Source organism: Corylus avellana, chromosome ca9 (genome assembly GCF_901000735.1).
Source record: "Corylus avellana chromosome ca9, CavTom2PMs-1.0".
NCBI classification, from domain to species: domain Eukaryota; kingdom Viridiplantae; phylum Streptophyta; class Magnoliopsida; order Fagales; family Betulaceae; genus Corylus; species Corylus avellana.
The window spans coordinates 18,206,410-18,220,775 of NC_081549.1; the positions used below are offsets into that span (position 1 = coordinate 18,206,410).

Here is a 14,366-nt window from a genome sequence, read left to right on the forward strand (position 1 = left end):
TCCGTAGCATTAATGCAAATATTAATATAGTCTTCACAATTTCATAGACCAAACATATATTTTTAAAGAAAATCGTAGAAAATGTTTTGTTTGATAGTGCATTTAAAAAAAGACGGTTTCTAAATGTTAAATCTCCCCTCTAGGGTTTCCTGCCAGCGCCCAGAGGTGAAGCTTTGTATCCCCCGTCCTTCGGGTGGAGCAAGTATTGTATCAGAGTGACAGAGAGGATCATACAAAAGCGATGGGGAACACGGCAGAGGAATTGTCTCGCCTATGGGAGAATCTTCCGTTGATGGAAGAAGGGGGGGCTGACCTTGCTATTGGAGAGGCAGATATCGCTCCCGTGGCTACTAGGGGAAATGCTTGTATTGTTGGAAAATTACTAGCAGATCGAATAGTGGGGAAGGACATTCTCAAGACACCATTGATACGAGCCTGGCATCCTTCAGACCGGGTTACTTTTAAATCTTTGGGCGCCAATCTGTTCCTAATCGAGTTTACGAATGAATGTGATAAAATTCGCATTCTGGAAGGCAGGCCGTGGAAATTTGATGATCATCTCTTTGCAATAGTCGATTACGATGGAGTTACTTCACCATTCCAATTGGAGTTCGACAAAGCATCGTTTTGGGTCCGCATGTTTGAGCTCCCTTTATCCTGCATGGGTAGAGATGCGGGACTGAAGATTGGGGCTTCGGTGGGAGAAGTTGGAGATATTGACGTCACGGAGGAAGGTGTAGGGTGGGGGGAGTTCCTGAGAGTTCGGATTCAGCTGAATCTATCCAAACCCCTCTCACAAGGAAGGACTATAAATCTGAGGGAAAAGTCTATTTGGATTGCTTTCCAATATAAGAAGATCCCATGGTATTGCTATACTTGTGGAGTAATAAAACATGGGAAGAATGGTTGTGGAGGACCAGTAGGCAGGAGAATTCATGGGGCGAAAAAGAAAGTAGATTTCGGTCCTTGGCTTCGGGTCCCATCACGAACAAGAAGATTTGGGAGGGGCAGAGGTTGGGCGGCAGGGGGGAGAAACAACCACGTTCAACCAGAAAAATTTTCCGGAGGATCTTGACACCAATGCAGAGACGGGAAAGAAAGAGAAGAGGAGACGGAGAATGACCAAAGTGGGAGGCTCATCTGAAATGGCAAAGACTCCGGCGAGGGGTATTTTAGGTACACGAAGCCAATCTGATTACCCCAATTCAAGGTGCACAGATCCTGGACAATTTCAGTTACGAGATGAGGAGATTAATGGGGGAGAAGATTCGAGCGAAAATGAGGGAGGCTGTGATTTGGGTCCTTTTGGGGTGGAGAGCAATAATGTTAAAGATTTGGGAGTTATGACACGGAGCCAATCTACAACTGAGCATCTTTTAAGTGGGGGAAAGAATATTTATGTGGGCCAATGGGATTCTATCAAGGAGAAGATGGTTTGGGCCACGGTTGATAATAGCAACAAAATAGATAGGCTTCAAAGTGGTGAGATAGGTGGGAGTCATGCAAATTATCCACGTGGCGGTCATACTGAGGTGTCCCCAATGTTTGTTTTTGGGAACTCAAGAGCACACGGCAGCTCTACGGTGAGCTCCACGAAAAGCCACAGATTGAAGACCCCTATGAAGAAACAACAAGCATCATATTCTTTGCGGCTTGCACAGTCGATGTGTGCTGAACAGGGGGAAAATGGTGCGGGGAAAAGGAAGAATCTGGACAGGGCAAGGGGAGAAGATCAAGCCACAGAAAAAAGGAATAAAAGAGATAGGGGGAAGAGAGCTTTGTTGGCAATGGTACGGCGGCGGTTGCTTTGCAGCCCCGCCATCACACATGAGTCTTTTAAGTTGGAATTGCTGAGGGCTTGGGAACCCTCGGACAGTTCGGGACCTTCATCAGATGGTGAAGGAAAAGCGACCCATGGTGGTTTTCCTTATGGAAACCAAGGTACACGACAAGAATTTAGATTTTTTGAGGATCAAACTAGGGATGCATAACATGTTTGTGGTGGACAGCATAGGGAAAAGCGGAGGTTTGATTCTGTTGTGGAAAAATAATTTTATGGTGGAAATTCAAAACTATAGTAGGCGTCATTTCAGTGTTATCGTACGTACGCATGCAAGTGGGAGGGAATGGAAACTCACAGGTTTTTATGGCCATCCAGAGGTAGCCAAGAGAAGGGAAGCTTGGACTCTACTTTGGTATCTATCTTCTTTTGCCCCTACTCCATGGCTGTGTGTTGGAGATTTTAACAAGATAGTATGTTTGTCCGAATAGAAGGGAGCTGTTGCAAAAATTAGAAGACAAATGGAGGATTTTCAGAAAGTTTTGGAGAAATGTAGGCTTAGCGATATGGGTTTCCAAGGGTCTAAATTTACATGGACTAATGGTAGAACGGATAATGCGTTTACGCAAGAACGGTTGGATCGGGCAGTTGCTAATGCTGAATGGCTCTCACATTTTGCTTGTTCCGAAGTGAAGGTGATGGCTAGGCGCAATTCAGACCATAACCCTCTCCTTCTATGTTTTGATGGTGGTGGTGTTAGGAGAAGAGCTGGCCGACCATTTCATTTTGAGGCTAATTGGGAGTCATATCCAGATTTCAAGAAAGAGGTGGGGAAAAGTTGGCGTATGAAACAAAGGGGGGAGAATCCACTGCAGAATGTACATGGGAAGCTCCAATCATGTAAGCGATCCATTTTGAGATGGGTAAAAAAAACAGTCCATGTTACGGAAGATCTTATTCGGTCTAAAACAAAAAAGCTTGAAGAGATACAAGGGGCGGAAGGGGACATTAATTTGGCGGCTGAACAAGCTCTAATGGAGGAGGTGAATGAGCTGCTAGAGCAAGAAGAAACAAAATGGAGGCAAAGAGCTAAGGAAAATTGGCTTATCCATGGAGATTGTAATACAAAGTTCTTTCATGCGTGTGCCACGCAGTGGAGAACTAGTAATACTATCTCTCAGATTGTAGATGGAAATGGCCAAGCGTGAGATACGACGGAGGGGATTGAGAAAGCTTTTGTGGCTCATTATAAGAGCCTCTTTACTTCGGCTAGGCCAACTGCTATTGCTGAATGTACAAATGCAGTGGAGCGGAAGGTGACCTGTGGAATGGGCAGCAAACTCTTAGCGCCTTTCACTATGGAGGAGATTGTAGATGCGCTTAAACAGATGGCGCCATTAAAAGCACCAGGTCCCGACGGATTTACGACTGGATTCTACCAACAGCATTGGAGTACGATAGGCCCGGAGGTATATGAAGCGGTCCAACATTTTCTCAATTTTTCTGTTATGGAACCTGTTCTTAATACAACTCGCATTGCATTGATTCCGAAAAATAATAATCCCAAGTGTGTTTCCGATTATAGTCCTATTAGCTTATGTAATGTTTTGTATAAGATTATATCAAAAGTTTTAGCTAATAGGCTCAAGGAGGTCCTACCTCTTGTAATATCACCCTTTCAAAGTGCTTTTCTTCCAAGGGCGTTTAATTACAAACAATATATTCACAGCCTACGAAACTTTACATTCAATGCATACCTGTATGTGGAGTAAATTAGGATAAATGGGCATCAAGATGGATATGAGTAAAGCTTATGACAGGGTGGAGTGGGTGTTTTTGGAGTCAGTAATGCACAAGATGGGGTTCCCTGCAAGATGGGTACAATTGATTATGGAGTGTGTTCAAACCGTCACCTATTCAATTATTGTCAATAGGCAGCCGGTGGGCCATATAATCCAAGAGAGAGGTTTGAGACAAGGTGATCCGCTATCACCATATCTTTTTCTTATCTGTGCAGAGGCGCTTAGCTCTATGCTAAGCAAAGCGGAGGAAAATGGGGTTATTACAGGGGTGCCTACTTCGAAGAATGGTCCACGAATTAGCCATCTCTTCTTTGCAGACGATAGCCTTCTCTTTTGTAAGGCTAATTTGATGGAGTGGCGACGACTTACTAAGATTTTAGACAAATACGAAGCGGCCTCAGGACAGAAGTTGAATAAGGACAAGACCTCCCTATTTTTTAGTCGCAACACCAGCGGTGCTAAAAGAGAAGAGATTACCCGTCTGTCAGGATTACAAGCTATTGATAAATATGATAAATACTTGGGGTTGCCAACTTTGGTGGGAAGATCGAGATCAAAAGCTTCCAAAATATTAAGGATAGAGTGTGGAACCGGTTGCAAAATTGGAAAGTCAATTTTCTTTCGCAAGCGGGGAAGGAAATTTTGTTGAAGGCCATTATTCAAGCCATTCCTACATATTGTATGTCGGTGTTTTTACTGCCGGTTTCTTTATGTAAGGATATCAATAGGCTTATGCAAAGGTTTTGGTGGGGGCACAAGGAGAACTTGTCCAAAATTCATTGGATGAGTTGGGAACGGATGAGTACATCCAAGGCAAAGGGGGGTCTCGGATTTAGAGACTTGGTCTTCTTTAATAAGGCGTTATAAGCAAAACAAATTTGGAGACTCATACAAAATCCGGATTCTCTAGTAGCTCGAATTATTAAAGCGAAATATTATCCTACGAAGAGGGTTTTAGAAGCTCAAGTGGGGAAAAGGCCATCTTTGGCTTGGAGGAGCATCATCTCGGCAAAGGATATTATAAAGAAGCGGACTATATGGAGGGTAGGAGATGGGAAAGATATCCGGGTATGGGGAGACTATTGGCTCCCAAGAAAAAACCACCTTTGCCGTCCAGTCAACAACGAGCACACTTGCGGCTAATTTCATGGTGCATGACCTGATTGATGTGGATACGGGGGGGTGGAAACATGATTTAATCTCCGAAAATTTTTCTGAGGAGGAAGCAGCAGTGATACAAAACATTCTTCTTAGTCCTTTATTCCCGAAAGATAAATTAATTTGGAGGTGTGCAGCCAATGGACAGTTTCCAGTCCGCAGTGCTTATCATTTGGTTGTTGATTGGCAAGCCGAGGCACGTGGGCCATCGTCAAACTAGGGACGAGGGAGAGATATATGGAAAGTATGTTGGAAACTGAACATCCCTAACACAGTGAAGATGTTTGTATGGAGAGCTTGCCACAATCTATTGCCAACTAAAACCAATCTGTGCAAGAAAAAAGTGATTGACTCACCTATGTGCCCAATCTGTCATCTAGAGGAGGAAAGCACAGAGCATATTGTTTGGTCCTGCCCTATAGCATCTGATGTGTGGAGTTGCAGTTCCATTAAGCTACAGAAGAGTATATGGGGTAATGGAGATTTTATGCAATTATTTGAAGATCTGATTGGCTGATATGAGCAACAAGAGCTGGAACTCTTTGCGGTGATAGCTAGAAGGATCTGGATGAGACGCAATAATGTTGTTCATGGGGGTATTTTTCTGTCTCCTAACCAATTATTTGAGAAAGTAGCTGCTGATTTAGATTACTTCCAGAGGGTTACGGCATAACCAGAGGGGCCGAAAATTACAACACACCAGCCACAAGTGAGTCGGTGGCAACCCCCCTCGGTAAGAATGATCAAAGTGAACTAGGACGCTGCATTAGATCACTGAAACTTCTGTGTTGGGCTGGGTTTATTAGCAAGGGATGCAGATGGTTGATTCTTGATGGCTTGTGGGATTAAGACCAGTATAGAAGTGGAGCCTACAACGGCAGAAGCTCTAGCTGCTTTACATGCCGTGATTTTTGCTAAGGAGATGGGCTATTCGAACGTTATTTTTTAGGGAGATGCTTTAATGACTGTGAAAGCAATAAACTCCAGGGAAGCATGTGAGTGCAGCTATGGCCATTTTGTGGAGGATGTGAAGCGGTTGTTGGGTGGGTTCACTTTGTCAAGCTTTGTTCATGTTATTAGGGGAGCAAATTCTGCTGCCCATCACTTAGCAAAAGAAGCTTGTACCCATGTCACTAACATACATTGGTGGCATTGTATTCCATCGTGTATTGATGGTATTATTAGGAAGGAGGAGACCACACTCCTCTTTTCTCGATTTGCTCGTTGTGAGCTTCAATAAAATTCCACTATTATTCTTTCAAAAAAAAAAAAAAAGACGGTTTCTAATAGTGCATTTAAAAAAAGATAGTTTGAAAAATGTGGTTTGAAGATGTAAAGATTCACTTTTTACGCTAGTGGCAACAACACTCTTATTCCTTATATAATTTTTTTTCCCTTTTATTCCTTATATATATATATATATATGGCCCTCCCAATTGTTAAAAAATAATTGGACTTTTTAAGATAAATGATTGTAACGAGTCAAGCATTTGTCCACGTGGCCCTTGCAAATCTTTTATCTTTACATGAGAATCTTGATGTTTTTTTCTGTTGTATCTTGCTTGAATGATAGGAAGCTAAATGTGTGGAAGATAACTAGAAAGAGACACCCTATAATTCATTTCTTTTCATTTATATATATAAAAATAATAATAAAAAAAAAACTACCAAAAAATCACAAAAAATTACCTACAGCTACTTCTTTAAACATTGGGAATGCTACAGTGATTTCCTAAACTTTATTTATTTTTTATTTTTCTATACCAATGCTTCTTCTTTATTCATTTCATAAAAATAGGGTATGTTGCTCTGACAAAACAATTTCATAAGTACTGAAATTTATTCTATGCAAATTTGATCTATGCTTTGTTTAACTCTTTGAATGCTACCGTTCCAATCTGTTTCAGATTTACAGCATATTCTAGTGAATCACATCCCTACCTACTGCCCAGTCAATCACAACTTTCTCAACTAGACAATCATTTTCTTGTTTTTCCATCACTGCTTCAAGCACAGTCTCATTTATTGCCTCTACGATCGGTGACAATTCTTTTAAGATTTAATATCGTTATTCTTAAGGTTTTGTGTAAACAAAATCTTAGAAAATGACTAAAAGGACTTGAAACCCAACACTACAACAATTTAATTTTTTAGTTACGGACCATTAGTAACTTGTTAACACTATGTTAACACGTTACTAAAGTGTTTGACGGGTTGTGAAAGTGTCTGTGACTATTTGAAATTTGGTAACGTGTCACTTCACAAACTGACACGTTACAAAATTTATTGTAACGTGTAGATTCTGACACGTTACCATTTGGTAACGTGTCAGAATCTACCACGTTACCACACATATGCCACGTTACCAAATATGGTAACGTGGCAGCCATCTACCACGTTACAACACATGGTAACGTGGCATAATCTCCCACGTTACCACATATGGTAACATGGGAAATTATGCCACGTTTCCAAATGTGACTGCTGAATTTTTTTTTTTTTTTTTTTTTCAATTTTCTCTGTTACAATAATTTTCTCCGCTCGTTATACCTGATATACGAGTTACATATAATAACAATCCAATAATCTATCAATCCAACATCAAATATCTATAACCACAATCCAACTACCACAAATAATCCAACATTAAATATATATATGGTAAGATACAATACAATAATCCAACATCAACGTAGGAAATAGTAAAAAACAATACAACTAAGGTTATACACAAATACAATCCAACTACTTTGACCAAAGCCGAATGAACATCATTATGACCATTATCTTCCGACTTCTCCGCACTAACTGCAAATAATAAAACAAACAATCAATCAGTTAATTGACATTTGTAATATAATATTATCAACTCCTAATAGATAAGCAATGTCCAAGTAAGTAAGAAAACAATTGAATAATTGTCACATAAATAACCTCGACATACATATTTGCACAAGCTATGCATATACATATTTGCACGACCTATGCAAAGCTCCAATCACAACCAAACCAACCAGCAAATGCAAAGTAAAACATTTTGAGTTCATATATATATATATATATACTCACGGGGTGCCTGAATGATAGGTATAATATCTTGACAAACGAGACTTCTGTCCAGCCCGTGTCTGGTGTAGGATTTCATTGTGATCGTCATCCTCAGCTTCTATTCTTATGTCATCTACACATGCAAATTATGTTGCATTTGTGTTATATACAATTGTGTTAGATATGACTACAATTTATTTACCAAACAAAATTAATAGCCCTTAAAATAATATTCATCTCGTAAGATAATCGTGTTACTCAAATAGAAATAATAAGAATATATTGTTACCTGATCCGCTATCAACTGAGGATCTCACAAACACTCGGGCAAGGGACTCTGCATCTTGTAGATTCCTGATAGTCGTCACCTCCGGCTCGGACCCCATCTGTCTTGACCCCTCAAGGCTGCGAATCCGAGCCTCATACGCCACCATCTGAGCAGCCATCTGAGCAGACATCTGCTCAGCCATCTGCGCTAGCTTCGCATCCATTTGCTCTCTGTGCTTCTCCGTCTCTGCTTCAATGACTCTTTCGAGTTCTTCGCGCGAGACCATCCCGCCACGGTTCTGCGACCGTGCTTGGGACGGTGTATAGTATGAGTGGATGGTGCCGCGTGCAAACAAAATATTTTTACTAACTCCTCGTAGACGACCCGCATACTCAGGCTTATTGTCGTGCGCCTAAGCATACGCGTCATCCGATGTCCATTTAATCGGGTCCTGGGTTATTTTCTAATAATTCTTCCATCCGTGCCTGTACATGAGCATTGTTATATATATAATTGTTAAGACTCAATAAGTTAATGCATAAATAAAAATTCACGACAAGGTATCTGCCTCTTACAATTCGAGCTGCGGCCACCGGATTTGGGCGACTACCATCTTTCTTTGTATGAATCTTGATATAAGTCTTGGCTTGAGTAGGAGCCTTGCCCAAATTAATTACCTGCAATAAGTTTAAACTATCAATGAAACGTTCGTATATATAGTACGCAATATATGACATATATATATATAGTTATGGTAAGTTATAGTAGTACATCCTCATATGCCACCCTTACATATCTCTTCGAGCCGGTGTAATGTGGTGTTTCATTCTGTGCTCATATTTCTTTCATGTGTGCACAAAAAGACTACGAACACAACATTTAGACGTTATTTACAGCTAAGCCACCAAACAATTACAACTAACAAAACACATATAGTTTGAAGTGACCTACTTGATAAGTGGGATCACACCATTTCACCAACAATATTTTCACGTCTTTGAGGTTGTACTTTGAAATGGTCGCGCCCACCCTTGCCAACACGGTCGCAGGAGTGTCGTCGATTTGAATCATAAGCGTTTGCCTTAACTTGTGCCTCAAAAGCTTCTGCTTTTCGCACATGTCTCTGAAAGCGTCTTCTTTAATTTCCTTCATATTCGACCCAGGCATAATGTAAAAGTAATTCTGCATTAATTAAAAAATAGGGTATCAAAATGCTGATTGTTTTACGAAATTTAATATACAAATGCTACATATCATATATTAAGAACATCTAATCTACAGTACTTACCATCAATGAATCAAATAAATCCTCCTTGGATTGTTGTGGTACATCCTTCCAGTTGTCAGATAGCCTGATAAAGGACCCGGCCTTGCAAGTCTTGCCCATCATCCGTTTAAATTTTTTGCCGCTTTGACCTACGGGCTGCCACGCGCCATTATACTCCATGACGACCATTTTGCCCTCGGAAATGTTTCACAACTTGTGCGAGTGACTTACGGTCACCACCTCAAAGTTACCCTCGCTATCTGCAATGATAAAGTATATATTAACATACAAATGGTTAAATATATATTATTTGAATTTGTAAACTTAATTACTACATGTACCATTATGCGCAAAAATGTACATATTTATGGTTCGAAATAGCATACATACATACTTATCGTGCGAACCTGGTCGACAGTCAATGCTGGCCAAGCAGGGTCGTCTGTCCCATCATCCATGTGATTAGGGACCTGTGCCTCACTGCCATCCACACGTGCGTTGCTGGATGGATGACAATGATCAAAATACCCATGCGGCAATGTACCAATCTGTGTCAATGTGGGCCACATCGTTGGCATACATGGGGATTCGTTGGCGACGCAAGGAGTAGGGTCATACCGATACCCGAATTGGGTAAGGCCTGTCGGAACGCCTGGGTATCCGAGACCATTCGTCAGATCAATCGAAGAGCCGGGATTGTCGGGGACATAATCGTCTGTCGCAGGTATATGCCCTTCCACATGCTGTGGAAGTATGGGTCGATACCCTGGTTGTGTCCTCCGTCCTCTTGTCGCCCCCCGAGCACTCATATCTACCTACAAAATACAGAACACACCTAATTAGTTGTGTATAGGGTTAAAAATATTCACCATTTCTGTAAAGAAAATTTGACAGTTAATGTACAAATAAATTACAACAAACCAATCAATGTACAATATTTAATTCATATAGAATGACATACGCTTCGATTGGTGCGAAGCCAGGTCGGACGTATTGGATGTCATCATGCGGATCGTTTAGTTGATTATTGTTTAAAATGAGTGGCTCACTCTCGTGATAATTCGCATGATCATCATGAGGCGCTTGACCATGACCAACATCGTATATGTTCCTAGGTTTTGTCCTCACCGAGCAAACCCAATCTGGGTTCCTTTCATCTCCAACGTAAAAAACTTGTTCCACTTGGGATACTAGTACATACGGCTCATCACTAATCAGCTCCACCTTATGGACAAGGTTTTTGAAGTTAATAAGCGTTAGGCCATACTCGTCAACTTGGAATCCCCTGTCCCTTGTGGTGTCCGCCCAATCACACTTGAACATAATATACTTTGTCCTGTCGTAATATTCAACCTCAAGTATTTGAGTTACCTTCCCGTAGTATGTTTCGCCATCAACAGTCAGCACGCAAACGCCACTATTTTGAGACCTTTTCCCAACATCATGTGCGACAGTGCGAAAGAACATGTCGTTGACCATATATTTATTAGGGAAAATTACAGTTTACCCCCCCAAAGTTGTCAGCGATTTGCAATTCCGCCTCCAAAGTTTCAATTTTTGCAATCCACCCCCCTAAAGTTTCAATTTTTTGCAATTCAGGCACTCCGTCAGTCAAACCCGCTTTGACTGACGGAACAATGACCACGTGCGACGCACGTGGTCACTTTATGCGATTTAGTGCCCAAAATACCCCCATCAAGTGGTTACACCTTGACCCACGCCCAAACCCATCTGACCCACGCCCCGACCCTGCTGACCCGACCATACTGACCCAACCCCCAACCCAACCCAACCCAGACTTAAACTTAGTTAAAACAGCAAATAAACAAAACTGAAAAGGTTCAAGCATTCACGCACGAGGTTCACCTTGCTGACTCACGAGCGAAAGGGACCCGAGAGAGGTAGAACCCACCTCCGACAGCCACGCGACAAGCTACCCGACACCCACTTGAGATCAACCCAAAGCTCCATCTTTTGCGCCTTTGTGTACGACGAGGTGAGATTTTGCCCATTTTGATTCGCAAATTTGCACCGAACCATGTAGTAGCTTTCTAGGGTTTTTCGTAAATTGGGGTTTTCTTGAGGGGGTTTTAAATTGGTAATCCCTAACTCTGTGATGTTGATTTATTGTTAACAAAGTTTTGTTTTCTATTGTATATTGATTTATTGCGAAGAGAGAGAGTAAACTTGGTTGTTTGTGTTTGAACAAAAGTGGTCCCCAAATTGTATAATGTTGTCGTGTGAACAAAAGTGGTCCCAATGTTTTTTTCTGAATGATTAAGTTTCGACACCAACTTGGCGTTTGGTTTGCGAAATACAACATTTCGATTAAATACAACATTTCAATTGTGAAATAAATCTCATAAGAATTTTTTCACATTTATTAGCCGTTACCATAAAAAATTACTTGAATCCCAAGCCAATTGAGATATGAAGGTTTAGGACACTCAGATCCAGACCCCCCCTTCGTTTGCTACCCGAATGTTCTAAAATTTAAGTGAAAAATTTTAGAAAACCCCGATCCTTTTATCTATAACATCTTGTGCTCATGTTCACATATGCTTGTATTTTTATGTACAGGCAATGGACTTCATGCTCTCAATTTTCAACTTTTAGTTCATCATTTCAACGCCGGCCTTATTAATTTTCAAAAGACCTTTTAATATTTTGGATTAGATTAGTATATCAGCAAAGACTGTAGAAATACAATAAAAACCATGGGTCAACCATGGACGACTTGACTTTCTTGCTCCAAATTTACGTTAATTTTTTTTTCCACGAAGCATAAATGTCAGCAATTACGCTAAGACTTAATTACAAGAAAAGAAAAGGACAATCACAATATATTATAGAAATGTTCTTCCAGAAACATGTATATATATTTTCTTCCAATACGATGTTAGTGTTAGGTAAGATGGCATATGTTTTTCTTCAAGCAGAGGAGATGAGATGATAAGCTGAATTAATTAACACCGTAAAATGATGATAATGCCAAATTTGAAAGTCGTTAGGTAGAGCTGCAGTTACTTGGGTTTTCATTCAAGTTTTCATTATGAATTACATAAAAAATAAAAAGGTATGACATATGAACCTTTAATAACCATCATGTTTGTGGGAGTTTCATGTAATAGGATTGATTGATTGTTCTATAATAGCTAGGGTAGTTTTATGTAAGGATAAGTTTGAACAATATTTAGTATTTCATTAATAAATAGTGATAAATAATAAGGTAAAATCTATACCATTTAGGTCTTTTGAGCTAGAGGTTTCAATAAGTGCGATTTAGGGGTATTGGTTAAAATTATTTACTCTAACAGTCTTTCCTCCTTTTTTTTTTTTCTCATTTTCTTTCTAATGTAATTAACTAGCTTGACTATTCTATTATGCATGTCTATATTTTTACAGATTTGGCTTTAATTTGTAATCAGCTACATAATCAAATTAGATTCCATGCAATGTTGAAAATCATTTACTCTAACAATCAATGTAGTATTATAACTCATATTATTGATGTGACTCTCCAACTTACGTTATGTGCACACAAGACACCACGCTACACATTCCTCTCAAATATTAAGAAACCTAAACCCTAAATCCTAACCCTAACAAATATTTGAATTATCACCTGGTTGTCTTGCTTCCAAAATATTTGCATGTATTTTTAGGGTTTGAGCTTAGATTTGCATTACTTCATTCTTAAGCAATAATTATATTGGTAAACTTATTTAAAGCTGCTTCTCATACATTTTATTCATTATTTTTGTAGGATGTCTTTGAATCTAGTGTTCGAGGTTAGGTATGGTGGTAGATTCGACAGAAGTTGTGGTTGCAATTACGTGGGGGGAGAAGTTGCTGTTCATGGTGAAGGGTATGATCCTGACAACTTGTCTTTTTTTGAGCTTGAAGATATTTGTAAAGACTACGGGTACAAGCCAGGGGATCTAATATACTTCAGAGAACCTGATAAGACGTTAATGGGGGGTTTGCATTTAATCAGCTCTGATGCCGACGTATTGTTCATGGTTGGCTGCCATAAAGGGCAATATATTGTGCATTTGTATGTCGTGTGTTTTGGGGAGGGTCAGGGTGATGTTCAGGATTACGAAGGAGAAGATGACGATGAAGGGGAGGGAAGGGTTGATTACAATGACCCTTGGTGGAAAGGCAAACTCAGTGATGACGAGGATTTATTTGATGTAGATGTTGACGAAGGCGATACTGGAACTGGAGCAACCGGAGCAAGAACTAGTGAAGCTGGAACCGTTGGTGATGGTGATGGTGGTTATGACAATGAGGGTGAGGAGGAAGAAACAGGTGATGAAGAAGATGGGAACCATGGTGAGGCCCGCAGAACTGATGCTTCTATTAGGTCCGAAAGTGGGCGTAAGAAAAATAAAAAATTTGAAAAAGTAGATGATGATGACACAAACTCAGAATTGGCTAGAAGTGACATATTGGAGTCACCACCCCGTAGTAATGAAGAAGCTGAAGGGACATCTACAAAAACGCCCGAATTTCAGCGAATGGACCTAGTTAACCCAGAGCTGCATCTCTACATGACTTTCCCAGACATACAAACATTTAGAGAAGCAGTTAAGGAGTACAATCTTTTGAGGGGCAAGGAAATTAGGTTCAAAAAGAATGAAAGAAGAAAGTCTATTGTTGTGTGTAGGGATGACAAGTGTCGGTACCGAGTATATGCAAGGCAGGTTTCTGATGAACAAACATTTCAGATAAGATCTATGCAGCCTAAACATGTGTGTGGTAGGCAATACACGAACTCCATTGTGAACTCAACTTGGATATCGAACAAGTTGATTGAGAAGTTCCGAATTCAGCCAAATATGCCCTTGAATGTCATACAACATGAAGTGAAGGAAAAGTGGAAAGTGGATGTGAGTCCAAGTATGATGTACAGGGCTAGGGCCATGGCATGTAAAAAAATATTCGGGAAGCTTGAAGACCAATATGGTCACCTGTGGGATTATTGCGAGACATTGAGACAAACGAATAGGGGAGGTTGTATGATGATGAAGGTTGACA

General features: G+C 40.3%; 3 protein-coding genes across 3 annotated transcripts in view; all 3 read left to right on the forward strand.

Annotated features, from left to right (window-relative positions):
• The first annotated feature begins 241 nt into the window (after positions 1-241).
• On the forward strand, positions 242-1,075 carry LOC132162401 (uncharacterized). Its single transcript, XM_059572634.1, has one exon. It carries the CDS (start codon positions 242-244, stop codon positions 1,073-1,075), a length of 834 nt encoding a protein of 277 aa, XP_059428617.1.
• A 1,226-nt stretch (positions 1,076-2,301) lies between these two features.
• LOC132162402 (uncharacterized) lies at positions 2,302-2,988 on the forward strand. The gene has a single exon (XM_059572635.1). The coding sequence runs from the start codon at positions 2,302-2,304 to the stop codon at positions 2,986-2,988; it is 687 nt and encodes a 228-aa protein (XP_059428618.1).
• Positions 2,989-13,090: 10,102 nt separating this feature from the next.
• The window catches only part of LOC132162403 (uncharacterized), a 1,667-nt gene continuing 391 nt past the window's right edge, over positions 13,091-14,366 (forward strand). The window contains exon 1 of the mRNA XM_059572636.1: positions 13,091-14,359. Within this exon, the coding sequence (XP_059428619.1) occupies positions 13,091-14,359 (1,269 nt within the window). The remainder of the gene's footprint in view (positions 14,360-14,366) is intronic.